This window comes from Halichoerus grypus, chromosome 9 (genome assembly GCF_964656455.1).
Source record: "Halichoerus grypus chromosome 9, mHalGry1.hap1.1, whole genome shotgun sequence".
In the NCBI taxonomy this organism is placed as follows: Eukaryota; Metazoa; Chordata; class Mammalia; order Carnivora; family Phocidae; genus Halichoerus; species Halichoerus grypus.
In genome coordinates this window covers 80,665,792-80,682,812 of record NC_135720.1, presented here as the reverse complement: position 1 = coordinate 80,682,812, position 17,021 = coordinate 80,665,792, and the positions used below count along the sequence as shown (strand labels likewise).

The window sequence follows — 17,021 nt, the reverse complement described above, 5'->3', positions numbered from 1 at the left end:
ACCACTATAACAAGCTTTCAACACTATATTAATAAAGTGACAAATATTCAAAACATGGTATCCTCTGTACTTGTTTGGGTTCTGTTGTTAAACCCACTAGGAAAACGAATATTTCCAAATCCATTCTAATCTTCAACCTACCTCTTTGACATCGTCTTCTGGTGTTTTGTAGCGAACGATATATTTACGGACTTTTCCAGGCGCGGGTTCCCATAAGACATTCATGGTGCTATGAGCCACATCTCTGAGCCTCAGATCTCGAGGTTTGGGTAAAGGCACTGGAGATGCATCAGAAATGAGGTCCACAGGTGGCTCTCAACCACACAGCTCTAAAGCAGTCACACAAGCTTTCAAGGAGTTGTTCAGAGAAAATTAAACTGTGTGCAGCAAAATAACTTCAAACAAATAGCTCTCATGATAAAAGTACTATGATCCTACCAGGTAGAGCTCAAATCCTTTTAAGAAGGATTGTGTTTTAATAAGATAAGCTGAAATTGTTATTGCAATTCTAATTTCTCTTTTTAATGTAAACTTCTACTCTATTTTCATAAGCTCTTACTTGCTGCTCAGCTAGAGTAAATCATGATTCACCACAAATGTACCACCACAAAAGCTCATGTTTCTTTCTCAGATATTTAAATCAGTTAAGATAGAAAACAAAATCGAAAGACTTATGCTCTCTTAAGAATAGAAAATGATAGAAAAACAAATGGTTATGAGAGTGAAGAATGAAGATGGGCCAAAATTAAGCACCCGATAAGCTTATAAGAAAATCCACAGGGACCTAAATTGTTACAAGAAAATCCAATTGATAAATTTTTGCCAAGTCAAAGCCTTACCTTAAAAAGAACAGAGATGAGGATAACTAGCAAAGAAATTTTCTTTTGTTATATGAGACAGATCTCACTTTCTAGCTGCCCGCTGACCAATTTCCTTTTGTCTCTCATTTCAACTCTGTACATACATCTCTCCTCCTGAATGTCTCCCTCCACTTCCATGATCCTGCACCTTTGTCCCTTCAATGTTTTTGTCTCTCGGCATCTCTCTGTGGCCTCCCTTCCTCCACTGGTGCAGTCAACTCCATATCAAACCCATGACCACACTTGCCTTTCATCCCACTATGACTTTTGGATCTTCTCTCCCAGCACTTTGAGAATACATGTCTCCATCCCTAGCTGGCTTCCCACTCTTTCCATCTACCACTACCCCATTTCTACAAAACCACCAGGGTCTAATATATAAAAATTGATTATTTGTAGTCAATGAATTTATACTGTCCCACCCTTCAGGGGCTCTTTCTCTTTTCTGCCTTATCAAGCTCCTCAGTCCCCCTTCTCCCTTGAAGATTTCTTTCATCTTCTTAATTTCCTTAGAAATGTGAGCTGAGCCTCAAATTTAAGCCAAGTCATCTATCTCATCATGACGTCAACAAGCATAAAACAAAATGTCCAGCCAGGAAAGGCAAGGGTCCTAAGTGCAATCCTTGTCACTCCTCAAGAAAAAGCACCTAAATGCCAGTGAAACAAACCAAAAACACAAAAGGGACTGATCAAGAAACACAAGAGAAGTGCAAACCACAAAGGAGTCCACGTGCTCTGCGCCGCCTGGTATTACCTAGTGTACATTCCCAATATCTAGCATAGTGACTGGAGTATAACAGATGATCAATACGTTTTTGGATTCAGTCAACTGATAAACTCACTTAATTGAAACAGACTTTTCCATATGTGCCATAAAGTACCTACTTCAGCAAGAACTTGGAACATCTTAATCTTAAGTCTAGTATCTTCCTCCAAAATTACACTCACCCAACATTCCCTTCTCACCAGTGCTATCTACCCAACTTCATGGATCTACAACAGCATCAACTTTAAGATGTACCGTCATTTTATGCTCCATGCCCTGACACTTGGCCAAAAGTACACCATCAATTGTAAGAAACATCTCAGTATCAGCTGTGTTTAATGTGAAAAAGAAGGACATCCTAGGGTCAATTTAAGATGCTGTCATAAGTCCAGAGTTAATTTTAATTCTCAAGTTTGATTGCCATAAGGAATAAATAACACTATGACTTATGCATAAATTATTAAATTATCGACAGCACCATTGGGGGAAAGAAAAATCCTAATGAACATTATGTTTACAGCAATAAGGAAAGAAGGAATGCTGGCAATATCTTACACGTGACTTCCCGAGCAGTAACAGGTTCGCTAGTGAGGTCGTGCAAAGCAGCCTGGACTGTGACTGCATACTCGGTGTTGGGAAAAAGATCAGTCAGTGGCACGTCATTCACTGTCGGCCCCACACGCATCTGCATATGGACATGCCAAAGGGAGATAAGACATTCAAATCAAATGTTTCCACTTACTGGGGATAGCCCATTACAACCTATTTGTAACCGCTAGATGATAACACAACTTTTCTTTTTCATCTCTCTGAAGTGAATTTCCTTCTTCATGCCAATGTTTCTTAAAATGTGTCACAGGCCCCAAGTCTAATTTCTATTCTTCTGTTTTGCATATAAAGTTATAAATGCATTCATATGCAATTGCAGTTTAATGCGGACTCGAAAACTATAAAGTCTCAGAAAGACCTAATGATAAAGAAATGAATATCTCCCACCTCTTTGGGTTTTCTTGGTTCGGTGGCATTGATGGGTTCGTATGACAAGGTGTAGCCAGTAGCCCCTCCCACTGGCTGCCATTGCACATGCATGGTGGTAGGGCTAACATCATAAATATTCATGCTGACCACGGGGACTGGTACTGTTGGAATGTAAAGGCAGACATCAGTCTAATTCCTGTCATTCTACTCATTTTTAATTGTTGTTTCCTACTTACTAAGTGATATTTATATATGCTAAATAGAGAATGAGTTGCTGTGAGAAGTCAGTGAGTATCAATAGAATCCTTTCCTCTCTCCTGAAAAACCCAATCTCATTGTTTCATCTCATATTCAGGACTGCAAGTTACAACTATTTCATAGAGGAAGAAAGTTTAAATGTCAACTGGCATTCCAATAAGTCTGTATGGAAGCCAAAATAGATACCAACTTCCTGAGATTTCGATCTCTTTTTCTGGAATATCTTTAAGTTGACTATTTTCAGTCTACAATCATAGAATTTCATACATAAGTAACCAGCACAGTATTTTACTTCAACTTTCATAAAAAATAAATTTAAGTGAGAGTGTCATACATTAATAACTGTAACTTAGGGGATTCATGGGCTTTTTGAAGATAGGTTCATGATGCACAGTAAAAGATTTACAGTCTCCTCTTCATTTAATACCCATATAGCTTGGTATGTATTGTCCAAAGATTGAGTTTAAAATTTAAAGAAATTATCAGATTAATCCTGCCCATTATGAAATACATTATTTTCCACCTCCTATGGTATAATATGAAGGCTAGTAAGAGAAAACATGGAGGAGGGGTTCAAGATGGTAGCATAAGAACACTCTGAAATCACTTCCTCCCATGGCTACACTAAATTTATAGCTACATATGAAATCAGATCCTCTGAAAAGGATCTGAGAACTAGATGAACAGTGCCTCCACAACAAAGATAAAAGAGACATATCAAGCAGGTAGAAGAGGTAGAAACTCAGCCTTGCCCAGGACCCCACCCCAAGCATGGTGACCCACAATTGGGAAGGAATTCCCAAAATATGGAACTTTCCCTCAAGAAGTGAAAGGAGTGTGCCCCACATCAAGCACCTTGATCTTTGAGTCCAGCACCTGAAAGAGAAGCCCCTAAAATGCCTCATTTTGAAAAGTCCAGGGAATGAAGTCAAGGGTAACCATAAAACTTTAGGGAATAGAGAGCCTGTTCTTAAAGGGCTCACACACAAACCCACTTGCCCTGAGATCCAGCATAAAAGCAACAGTTTGGAAAGTGCCTAGATCATAAGTGAGGCAGACGTGCTTACTAATCTTAAAACAGCTGCCAGAGAGGGAGGAACCTGCAGTGACTTTCTCTAAGGACAGAAGCACTGGCAGGTGTCATTTTTGCAATCTCATTCTAACTTGCTAGTGACAGAACTTGAAGCACCATTTTTCGTGTTCTCCCTCATGTCTGCTAGCACCGGTGTGCATGTTACATGCTCCACCTACCCCAGGAGCAGTCACACCACAACCAGGCTGGGTGAGTGCCCCATATCCCACCTACCCTGCACCACAGCTGTGGCCTCACCACAGCCAGCAGGTGCACACAGTCCACACAAGAGATGTCCCACCCACAAGATGGGTGCCTGGCTCTGGAGGCCAGGGGAGACTGCACTCTGGACCCCATAGATCATCTCCTACATAAGATCAATCCTTCAAGACTGGGAGAGGTAGCAGTTTTGCCTGATACATACACACAGAGAGTCAGGCAAAATGAAGAGAAAGAGGACTATATTCCAAACCAAAGAACCGGACAAATTCCCAGAAAAAGATTTTAATGAAATGAAGATAGCAACCTACTCAATAAAGAGTTCAAAGTAATGGTCATAAAGATGTTCACTGAACACAGGAGAAATATGGATGAACACAGTGAGAACTTCAACAAAGAGATAGAGGGGCGCCTGGGTGGCTCAGTCGTTAAGCGTCTGCCTTCGGCTCAGGTCATGATCCCGGGGTCCTGGGATCGAGCCCCGCGTCGGGCTCCCTGCTCTGCGGGAAGCCTGCTTCTCCCTCCTCTACTCCCCCTGCTTGTGTTCCCTCTCTCGCTGTCTCTCTCTCTGTCAAATAAATAAATAAAATCTTTAAAAAAAAAGAGAGAGATAGAAAATAGAAAAAAATACCAAACAGAAGTTATAACTGAAATGAAAAATACACTAGAGGGGTTCAACAGCAGAATGGATGAAGTAGAAGCCCAAATCAGTGGGCTGGAAAACAAAGCAATGAATCTCAACCAGACAGAGCAACAAAATGAGAAAGAATTTTAAAAAATAAGGATACCTAAAGGGACCTTTAGGACAACATCAAATGGTATAATATTGGCATTATAGAGGTCCTAGAAGGAGATGAGAGAGAAAGGGCCAGAAAAATTATTCAAAGAAATAGTAACTGAAAACTTCCCTTATCAGGGGAAGAAAACAGACATTTGGGTTCAGGAAGCCCAGAGAACTCCAAATAAAATGAACCTAAAGAAAACCACACCAAAGCACATTATAATTAAAATGGTACAAGTTAAGAATAAAGAAAGAACCTTAAAATAGCTAGAGAAAAACAATTTATTCCATACAAGGGAAACCCCATAAGGCTATCAGATTTTTCAGCAGAAATTTTACAGGCTGGAAGAAAGGGTCATGACATATTCAAAGTGCTGGAAGTTAAAATTTTCCAACAAGAATTCCCTACCCAGCAAGATTATCATTCAGAATTGAAGGAGAGATTAAGAGTTTTCCAGATAAGCAAAAGCTAAAGGAGTCCATCACCTCTAAACTGACCTTATAAGAAATGTTAAAGGGATTTTTCTACACTGAAAAGAAAAGACAATCATTAATAAGAAGACAATATATGAAAGTAATAATCTCACTGGAAAAGGTAAATAGATAGTAAAAGTAGTAGATCAATCACTGATAAGGCAAGTATGAAGGTCAAAAAGTATGAAGGTCAAAATGTAGTAAAATTAATTAAAATTACAATAATTGGCTAAAGGACACATAAAATAAAAAGACATAAAATGTGTCATCAAAAATATAAAATATGGGGGATAAAAATGTAAAGCTTTGGAATGTGTTCAAATTTAAGTTGCTATCAATTTAAAAGAGACTGTTAATATACATAGGATGCTACATGTGAACCTCACAATAACCACAAAGAAAAACTTATACTAAATACATAAAAGAAAATAAGAAAGGATCTAAGCATAACACTAAAGGAAGCCAACAAACAACTAGGGAAGAGAGAAAGAGGGAAAAAAAGGACAAACAAGAACTTCAAAAACAGCCAGAAAACAACAAAATGGAAATAAGTACATACCTATTGATAATTACTTCAAATATAAATGAACTAAATTTAGCAATCAAAAGACAAAGAGTGGTTAAATAGATTTAAAAGAAAAAAGAACTGTCTATATGCTACCTACAAAAGTTTCACTTCAGAAGTGAGGACACATACAGACTGTGAAGGAATGGGAAAAATTGTTCTATGCAAATGGAAATGAAAAGAAAGATGGCATAGCTATATTCATATCAGACAAAATAGACTTAAAAACAAAAATACTAAAAGACAAAGAGGAGTACCACATTACAATAACGGGATGAATCCAACCAGAAGATATAACATTTATAAATAAGTGTTTATTTACAAATACCCAACCAAAGAGCACGAAACTATAGAAAACAAATATTTGAAAACCTAAAGGGAGAAATTGAAAAGAAAACAACAATAGTAGGGGATTTTGACACCTCACTTATAGCAATGAAAGATCATAAGACAGAATACCAACAAGGAAATATTGACTTTAATTGACACATTAGATCACATGGACATAATAGAAATGTACATAATAGATATGTATACCTATTATGTATATAGTATGTGTATATATATATACATATATATACAAAATATTTCATCCAAAAGCCACAGAATGCACGTTCTTCTCAAGTGCACATGGAACATTCTCCAAGATAGATTACATGTTGGGCCACAAAATAAGTCTCAGTAAATTCAAGACTGAAATCACATCAAGCATCTTCTCTGACAACAGTAGTAAGAAACTAGAAATCAATTACAATAACAAAACTGGAAAAAATACAAAAACATGAAAATCAAACAACATACAATGGAACAACCACGAGGTCATCAAGAAAATCAAAGGAGAAATCAAAAAATACCTAGAGAAAACTGAAAGAAATATAACATACCAAAATCTATGATATGCAACAAAAGAAGTTCTTAGATGGAAGTTCATAGCAATATAGGCCTACCTCAAGAAGCAAGAAAAATCTCACATAAACAATCTAAATTTACACCTAAAGAAACTAAGAAGAGGGGCGCCTGGGTGGCTCAGTTGTTAAGCGTCTGCCTTCGGCTCAGGTCATGATTCCAGGGTCCTGGGATCGAGCCCCGCATCGGGCTGTCTGCTCAGCAGGGAGCCTGCTTCTCCCTCTCCCTCTGTCTCCACCCTGCTCATGCTCTCTCTCTCTCTCTGTATCTCTGTGTCTCAAATGAATAAATAAAATCTTTAAAAAAAAAAAAAAGAAACTAAGAAGAGAAAAACAAAGGAAGCCCAAAGTTAGTAGAAGGAAGGAAATAATAAAATCAGAGTCAGAAATAGAGAGTAAAATGAAATAGAAAAGATCAATGAAACAAAGAGCTGGAAAAGATAAACAAAATTGACAAACCTAAACAAAGAAAAAAGAAAAAGGACTCAAATAAAATCAGAAATAAAAGAAAAGTTACAACTGATACCACATAAATACACAGGATCATAAGACACTAATACAAACCATAATATGCCAGCAAACCAGACAACCTAGAAGAAAAGAGTAAATTCTTAGAAATATACAGTCTTCCAAGACTGAATTAGAGAGAAATAGAAAACCTAAGTAGACTGATTACTAGCAAGAAGATTGAATCAGTAATCAAAAACCTCCCAATAAACAAAAGTTCAGGACCAAACAGCTTCACTGGTGAACTCTTCCAAATAGCCAATAAGATTTAATACCTATCCTTCTCAAACTCTTCCAAAAATTAAAGAGAAGGGAATGCTTCCAAACACGTTTTACGAGGCCAACATTACCCTGATACTAAAACCAGACAAGGATGACACAAAAAAAGAAAATTACAGGTCAATATCTTTGACAAACATAGACGTAAAAATCCTCAACAAAATATCAGCAAACCAAATTCAACAATACATTAAAAGCATCATACATTATGATCAAGTGGGATTTATTCCAGGGATGCAAGAATGGCTCAAATTCACAAATCAATCCATGTGATACATAATATTAACAAAATGAAAGATAAAGGTCACCTGATCATCTCAATAGATGCAGAAAAAGCACTTGACAAAATTCAACATCCATTTCTGATAAAAATTCTCAAAAAATGGCTATAGAGGAAATGTACCTCATATAAAGAGGCCATATATGACAAACTCACAGATAACATCACATTCAGTGGGAAAAAGCTGAAAGTTTTTCTTCCAAGTTCAAGAACAAGACAAGGATGCTCACTCTCACCACATATATTCAACATAGTATTGGAAGTCCTAGACATAGCAACTATGCAAGAAAAATAAAGGTATTCAAATCAGGAAGAAAGAAGTAAAACCGTCACTATTTGCAAATGATGATACTATATATAGAAGACCCTAAAAGATTCCACCAAAAAGCTGTTAGACCTAATAAATGAATTCAGTAAAATCACAGGATATAAAATCAATATATAGAGATCTGTGGTGTTTCCATACACTAATCACAAACTATCAAAGAGACAAATTAAGAATAGCAATTTCATTTATAATTGCATCAAAAAGAATAAAATACCTAGGAATAAATTTAACCAAGGAAATGAAAGACCTATAGACCTATAAATTTAACCAAGGAGATGAAAGACTGAAAACTATAGGACGCTGATGAAATTGAAGATACACAAATACATGGAAAGATATACTGTGCTGATAGATTGGAAGAATTAATATTGCTAAAATGTCCATAGTATCCACAGAAACCTACAGATTCAATGCAATCCTTATCAAAATTACAATGGCATGTTTCACAAAAATAGAACAAATAACGCTAAAATTTGTATGAAACCACAAATGATCCCAAATAGTCAAAGCAATCACAGGAAAAGAAGAATAAAGTTGAAGGCATCACACTCCCTGATTTCAAACTATACTACAAAAATACAGTAATCAAAACAGTATGGCACCAGCACAAACACACACATACATGTCAATAGAACAGAATCAAAAGTCCAGAAATAAACCCACACATATATGGATAATTAATTTATGACAGAGGAGCCAAGAATATACAATGGAATCAAAACAGTCTCTTCAATAAGTGGTATTGGAAAACTGGTCAGCCACAGGCAAAAGAATGAAACTAGACCACTATCTTATACCACACACAAAAATTAATACAAAATGGGTTAAAGACTTAAATGTAAGACCTGAAACCATAAAACTCCTAGAATCAAAACATAGATGGTAAGCTCCTTGACATCAGTCTTGGTGATGTTTTTTTTTTTTTTTTTTTTTTTTAAAGATTTTATTTATTTATTTGACAGAGAAAGACACAGCGAGAGAGGGAACACAAGCAGGGGGAGTGGGAGAGGGAGAAGCAGGCTTCCTGCCGAGCAGGGAGCCTGATGTGGGACTCGATCCCAGGACCCTGGGATCATGACCTGAGCCGAAGGCAGACGCTTAACGACTGAGCCACCCAGGCGCCCCTTGGTGATGTTTTTGTGGCTCAGACTCCAAAGGCAAGGAAAACAAAAGTAAAATAGACAAATGAGACCACATCAAACTAAAAAGCTTCTGCACAGCAAAGGAAACCATCATCAAAACAAAAAGGCAATCTACTTAATGGGAGAAGATATTTGTAAATTATAACTCCAATAAGGAGTTAATATCCAAAACGTATAAAAAACTCATAGAATTCAACAGCAACAAGAACAACAAAACAAACAACTCAATTAAAAAATGGGCAGAGGATGTAAATAAATATTTTTCCAAAGAAGACACACAGATGGCTAACAGACACAAGCAAAGATGTTCAACATCACTAATTACTACGGAAATGCAAATCAAAACTACAATGAGATATCATCTCATACGTGTTAGAATGATTATTATCAAAAAGACCAGAAATAACAAGTGCTGGCAAGCTCACACACTATTGGTGGGATTGCAAATTGGTGCGGCCACTATAGAAAATGCTATGGAGATTTTGCAAAAAAGATTAAGAATAGCACTATCGTATGATTCAGCTATTCCACAACTGGCTATTTATTCAGAGAATACAAAACCACTAATTCAAAAGATATATGCCCCTCTATGTTCATTGAAGCATTATTTATAATAACCAAGATATGGAAACAACCGACATGTGCTTTGATGGATAAATGGATAAAGAAGAGGTGATATATACATATATATATATATATGCAATATGTATATAATGAAATATATATATAATGGAGTACTGCTCAGCCATAAAAAAGAATGAAATCTTGCCATTTGTGATGGGCCTTGAGGGTATTACGCTAAGTGAAATAAACCAGGAGAAAGACAAATAGCATCTGATTTCACTCATATGTGGAGCCTATAAACAAACAAACAAAAACCAAACAATCAAACAAAACCAAATTCATAGATACAGAGAACAAATCAGTGGTTACCAGAGGGGATCAGGGTTGGAGGGTGGGTGAAAGGGGTAGAGGATCAAGTGTAGAGTGATGGATGGTAATAGACTTTGGGGGGTGATCACTTTTTAGTATATACAACTGTTGACTTACAATGTTCTACACCTAAAACTTATATAGTAAAGAGAGAGAGAAGAGTTAAAGACTTATGGAACTGAAGATTAAGTAGAGTCAGTTCTTGCCTTGGAGAGAGTGATGCCCACTTCTTTGTCTTATTAGTGGCCTCCTTCCCCTGGAGTCCAGCCAAGAAGAGGGAAGAAGGAAAGAGTTTTTTCATATGGCCTCAGAAATCCTACCAGGCCTCAGAAACCCTGCCAGGAATAGGAGCAGGAACATCTCTGCCAAAAGTTCTACTCAAAGTCAAAGCCATTAGAGCTTCTCTAGTAAAGACCAGGAGGCGAAGGCCAGAAAAAGGATTGATCTCATTGACAGCAGGAAGATCTGACCACCTGCAAAACTGAAATAGGTCACCTCTGCACAGCTCGCCTTCCTAATCTTAGTCCCACTCCCCACATGATATCTTTCTTAAGAAGTGAATAACTCTATGAAAGGTAAGTTATCCCTCTAAGTCATCTATGGCCATGACTACTCATTCCACCAGTGGGGTTCCATGATGGCAAGAACAACCAGTAAGAGCAGTTGAGTATTGAGCACCTGTACGAAGAACACACTCAGTAAATATTTGTTGAATGGCTATTGAATAAAAGAATGATTTGGAAGGCTGCCAAAAATCCCAAATGGAATGCCTCCTGTTTATCTTTAAAAAGATAATGAGAAAATTTTTTTTAATCAGACTTACAGGTTTTTTCTGTGCCCTTCAGAGGTTCACTATATTCATCTTCCACCACAGAATACACATTAACAACATACTCAGTTTCAGGCTTCAGATCTTTCAGTACTGTGCTACTTTCCAGTCGGCTCACATAAAACTAGGGGAAAAAATAAAAAAAATAATAATAACTTATGTTGTAATTGCTTCCCTCTTTTCTACTATAATTACAAAGTCGTTAACTGCAATGAACTTAGAAATTATATTTCAATGAGGCCATTGTCTTTTGTTTTTGGAAATTACCAGATTACAATGAGATCTTAGACAATTCATATAATTTATTCTCCCAGCTGTTGTTTCCTTATTTGTAAAAGGAGTGGGTAAAACTAGATCATCTTTTTTTTTTTTAATTTTTTTAAAATTTTTTTATTGTTATGTTAATCACCATGCATTACATAAAACTAGATCATCTTTAATGTTTCCTTCCAACTCCATGACTCTAATATAAATTCACAAATAAATCAAGCATCCTTTAATTAAAAACCATATTGACATTCTGCAATTTGTAGAAACCATAGAATTTAAGCAAAGCTCTTTCCCTTTAATTAAGCCCAAATGAAAGCACTATTGCTGACTCAGTTCTGCCCCACTCTGCATCCTCCTTGTTCCACACCCAACATTTTTCTGAACCCTAATGTGAAGGACTCAATCTCACTATCAGGAAGGAGTGGGTTGTAGGTGTTGCCTACTCACTTCTTGACGTTTCCCTCCAGAAACTGGGTAGTATTCCACCTTATACCTATCCACACTGTCAGAAGGAGGTGTCCAGCTCACTCTAAGAGAACGATGGGTTCGCTCAGAAATAACTAGGTTAGAAGGTGCTTCCAAGTCACCTACACATGGAAATAAAATACATATGCTTTTTTCATTATCATAGCAAGGTGATGAAATTTGAAATTAGATTAAAATAGTATTATTCCCATATTTCAAACCTGTACACACATCCTGATATACTGATACACAGTATATCAGTCTAGAGTCCCATTGCTCGTAAGACCACCCTGAATGGGTAGGCAAAGGATTCTTCAGTCCCAGAAGAATCAAGCCTGGGCTCATTGTCTTTCATTAAAACTTGGTCCCACCCTTCCTTATGGCACCACCAGTTTACCACTCGCCTAACTCAAAAACCTCTGAATCATCCTTGAATACGTCCTCCTTTCTCTAATCTTATACATATAATTATTGAAGGAGGATTTGTGTCCTGGCAATTCCATTGTCTCTATCACTGTTGGTACCACCCAAGTTCACCACCCTCATTATCATTTGATTATTTATATTCATCATGTCTTATCTCCTTAACTATAGGTTATCCTCTGTGAGAAAGGAATTGGTTTCTTATTTATGTTTAGTTCCCCTACAGGACCTAGTTCAGTAGTAAGAGAAGCTAACCACTTTCTTAGTCAAGAAAGAAGAAAAACAATGAAGTCTTTTAAAATTTGGGAACACCCTACTGCCTGTGATTGTGCTCTCTGTGGGTCGATAAAGTGAAATGACCAATGAACAACAGAATGACTACAGAAAAATATCTAGAATTAACATCAATGAAAATAGAAATATTAAGCTCACTATGACCATTAGAAAGATGTCCCCAGTCATAATTTAAAGAGAATTAATCCAATGACTTCATTAGCATGTCAATCATTCTCATAAAAACTCTTTCAACTGTCTTTGTAAAGCTGGGGAAAGCTTTTCCATTCTTAGTACTCTAACCTTTATTATAGTTGGGTCATAATCAAGCCTACAAAATTATCAAGCAATTTTACTGTCTGGGAATCTAGAATGAATGCAACTATTACATAGTTGATTAAAAAAAATAAAGGAAAACAGATAAAAGATGTTTTCATCCCCACTCAAAGTTCTCTCCAACTAAATAAAACTACAACTCTCTCAGCTAATCCAGAGCCAGAAGCCTACAAATTCTGGCTTCCTGGCTGGTTTATTTCTCCAGGGAAAAGGTCAGTCTGTTGTTCAAAATCCAAAAAGAAAATCTGTAAATGTTTGGAGAGAAAAACTCAAGAAGGAAAAGTCAAATAAATGCATCCTCAATACCCAAAGCATATGAACAATTTCTACCCCATTATTTGTTTATCTTCAAATAAGCTACAAGCCATTTCTAGTTTGCTGCCATCAGAAACAAATCAGAGAAAAAATTAGGGACTAAACTAATGATTCTAAAATGAGGGCATTATTTTCCCCAGCAGACACTTGGCAACGTTTGAAGATATTTTTAGTTGTCACAACTCAGGGGATGCCACCAACATCCAGTGGGCAGGGCCAAGGGATGCTGCTAAATATCTCCCAATACACTAAAGGGTTCCTTTCCCCCATCCCAAAAATAATTATCTGTCCCAAATATCAACAGTGCTGAGGGTAAGAAACCCTGGGCTAATCTTACCTGGACCTTTGACACTGTTACACAAGTTAATGGTGAGGTCATCTACAATCTTAGAGAGTGACTCAAAATCTGCCACGTTGTATGCATGGGTATCATCAGGATCTGTTGCAATCATCTTTAATTCATCTTCATCAGCATTTTTAATACCTTGAAGGAAAAAGGACATATTCAAATTAAAAGCATTTGAATTTTCAATGTTAAAGCAGAACATATATGTGATTTTCCTCAATAATAAAATGATTATCTATAGTTACAAAATAGAAACAAAGAAAAAATAATATAAACTAAAGGCTATTCTTAATTAGCTCCTTCTAAATGCTTCTAGCACCAATTTCCCACCAAAAAGTGTCTCGGGGTGCCTGGGTGGCTCAGTCGTTAAGCGTCTGCCTTCGGCTCAGGTCATGATCCCGGAGTCCTGGGATCAAGTCCCGCATTGGGCTTCCTGCTCCGCGGAAAGCCTGCTTCCCCCTCTTCCACTCCCCCTGCTTATGTTCCTGCTCTCGCTGTGTCTCTCTCTGTCAAATAAATAAATAAAATCTTTAAAAAAAAAAAAAAGTGTCTCTTGAGTGTTTTTCCTGGAAAGTAAAATAATGGCTATCAAAAATAAACATGGTGCCGTGGAAAACCAAACAGGAATTTTCCTGAATCCTATTAATAGTACATTTGTCCTCTTGATCCATTACTTTCTTCCAAGAAGCCATGTAGTTCTGTCCCGTTACAAGGGGCAAAGAAGAAAATGAGTTAACTTCTTGGCATATCATTTTGATAAATTATGTGATAGGGAAAATTGTTTGGGTTTTTTTGTGCTTCAAAAACTATTTTTAACTACAAAAATATCCTCAGCTTTTGTAACCCCAGGGGCACCGGTAGCCTTTTGAGTGCTTACCAATAGCAAACAGCTCCACGCCTTCATCCTTGAGTTTCTTTGAAGGTGCCTCAACATCATCTTGTGATTTTCCATCGGTGATGAGAACACCAATTTTTCGAGCTCGAGGCCTCATGCCAGCTTGGGTCCTGAAGCTCTGTTGACGAATGAAATTCAAAGCCATGCCTAGTGGGATTTTTAAAAGAGAACCAGTCACATCATTACTCAGCCACAAGTTCTGACCAAAAGCAAGAGCTAAAAGCACACCACATCATCCTTACTCACCTGTGAGAGTATTGCCTCCTTTGTATGGTAAGTTTGCCACAGCTTGCAACAAGCTCTTCTTGTCTCTGTGAGCATTTAGCTGCCACTCTGTTCTGGGGTCCCCACTATATTGAGCAAGGGCTAAAATAACATCACTGGCATTAGCATATATAAAAGAGCATGATGAAAATGTCTGAAGATCTTCAATATTGCCAGACCTACCAATTTGTACTCTTTTGGGCCCAATCTCAAAGACTTCCACAATGCGAGAGATGAAACTCCTCACGGTTCTAAAATTTGCCCGGCCAATGCTCCATGATCCATCCACCAGCAACACAATGTCTGCTTCTGCTCTGGTGAGACACTCCATCCCTGACATGGCAATCGTGAGACAGGACAGAGTCAGGAGCAAATTCTTAGCAGGGTTACTTCCTAGCCATGCCTCTGCCATCCCTGGATGCTTGCCTAGCTGCTTCAGTTCTGTAGCTTAGCTTTGTGATTTGGAGGTCAAGATTCTGAATACATGTCCATATGGTTCGTTAAGCTCAAATAACATTCATGAGAATCACCAATCCCTCCAATGATTATTTCTATAACAAATCTTTCCTTCATCTTTGACTCTATTTCCTGGCCACAGTTGTAGACCCTGGAGACTTAAATTAAGCCATCACTGTAAATGTGAATGGGCTCACAAACCCAAGAGCTGAAATAAAAATGAGAATGTACAGCCATCTTTCTATAAGGCATTAATAATTTTAATAAAATTTTAATGTGATCTAAAGACTAAATGCTGCAGTTTTCTATAAGATGTAATGGTCATTAGCAGACAAGTATGAAATGAACTGATAAAATGTGTGAGCTAAGAAAGGTTTTAGTGAGCTAAAAACATCTCTTCTAAAATAATTAAGTTTCTGGGTAATCATTCCACATATCATGAAGGATTAGATACATGACTCTTAAAATTAGACCTTTTTGAAATAAAGATACCTTGTTTTAAAACCTGATAGCTATTATATTACTGAGTTGGTAGCTGCTTAACTTTATCATCTACTATGTATAACAGTTAGGTAAATACAGATGGTGAAGTCTGCACATTTAAAAAAACAAGAAAGAAGGAAGACAATTGAGAAGAAGTATGCAAACAAATATACAAATTGAGAGCTGTAGAGACAACAAGCACAAACACTGATACAAAGCTAGGGTGCTTTGGAAAGAGAGAAAAATCCCAATATCCTCAGTGCACAGGCTACAAAATAAAAATATAAGTCAGTTAATATCATCATAACAGAAACAGTAGAACATTCATACAAAACAGCAGGATTTGACACTTCCATTTATTTTATCCACATCCATATTTTTTAAATGCCCTCTTTTCTGAGAGCTTACATTACCAGCTATGACTCTTCCAACTTCTTGCCATCTTAGCATCTGATCTTTATATTGTTTTAAAAAGCTCATTGAGAAAAATTAAATGATGCTCATCGCACTACAAAGGTGTCTTTCACGTATAGTACACTCCGTCAGGATTGAGGACTCCCAGATACTACTCCAGACACCTAAGCCTTTGTGAGCCTTCCCCTACCCTGCCCAGATCTGCTCTTTTTTATCAAACACTGGAAAATATTTGGAAGTAAATTCTATCCACTACTTCCACCTCTAAGAATGTTCAAAACTAGCCTTCATGCACATCGAAGCTGTAATTGTGGCAGGAGCAGGAATATCTAAAGGGTTTATGTTACCATGTTGCTTCCCAAGTCATGGTTGTCCACCTACTTATAGAACCCAACTCTGCTTGCTCGGCCCAAATAAATCATTTCTGCAACTACATTAATAAAATAAAATTGCATTTTAGTCATCAAAAAGAGAGAAAATATATATTACCTACCCATTGCAAAAACTCATCTTTAAATAATACAGTACTATGTAACCATTGCAATGCTGACGAGACAGACCTTAAAAAAATATTGCCAAAGATATGCTTAGCTGGATATTTGAAGATATGTTTTTAGGCATGTAAATTACTTAAATACATTTTAGTATAAAATGTTTACAGCTGCTTTTCACTGTGTGATTAACCTAACAGTTCACACCTGAAATAGTTTCATAATATTAAGATTTCCTAGGAGAATGTAACTCAATTTCTTACCAGAAGATAAAATGGGCATTACAGTTGTGTCAGAAAGAGTTGTCATTTCTTGTCCAACAAGTGGCGAACTTTCTCCTCCATCAAACATTCCAAAAACATTTACTTTATAGGTGGTACCTGCCCTGAAATGTTAAAATATATAGTCTGTATG

The 17,021-nt window shown here is 37.0% G+C and overlaps 1 protein-coding gene across 5 annotated transcripts in view; it reads right to left on the bottom strand.

Moving 5' to 3' along the window:
* The window catches only part of COL12A1 (collagen type XII alpha 1 chain), a 117,460-nt gene that overhangs the window by 57,406 nt on the left and 43,033 nt on the right, over positions 1-17,021 (bottom strand). For 4 of the 5 annotated variants that reach the window (XM_036076812.2, XM_078055084.1, XM_078055085.1 and 1 more), the window contains exons 17-26: positions 16,871-16,992; positions 14,947-15,096; positions 14,746-14,865; positions 14,482-14,646; positions 13,596-13,742; positions 11,894-12,033; positions 11,171-11,300; positions 2,623-2,765; positions 2,182-2,311; positions 142-278 (exon numbers count right to left, since the gene is read on the bottom strand). In XM_036076812.2, coding sequence (XP_035932705.2) covers positions 142-278; positions 2,182-2,311; positions 2,623-2,765; positions 11,171-11,300; positions 11,894-12,033; positions 13,596-13,742; positions 14,482-14,646; positions 14,746-14,865; positions 14,947-15,096; positions 16,871-16,992 — 1,384 coding nt within the window. The remainder of the gene's footprint in view (positions 1-141; positions 279-2,181; positions 2,312-2,622; positions 2,766-11,170; positions 11,301-11,893; positions 12,034-13,595; positions 13,743-14,481; positions 14,647-14,745; positions 14,866-14,946; positions 15,097-16,870; positions 16,993-17,021) is intronic. The other variant, XM_078055086.1, reaches the window with a different exon arrangement.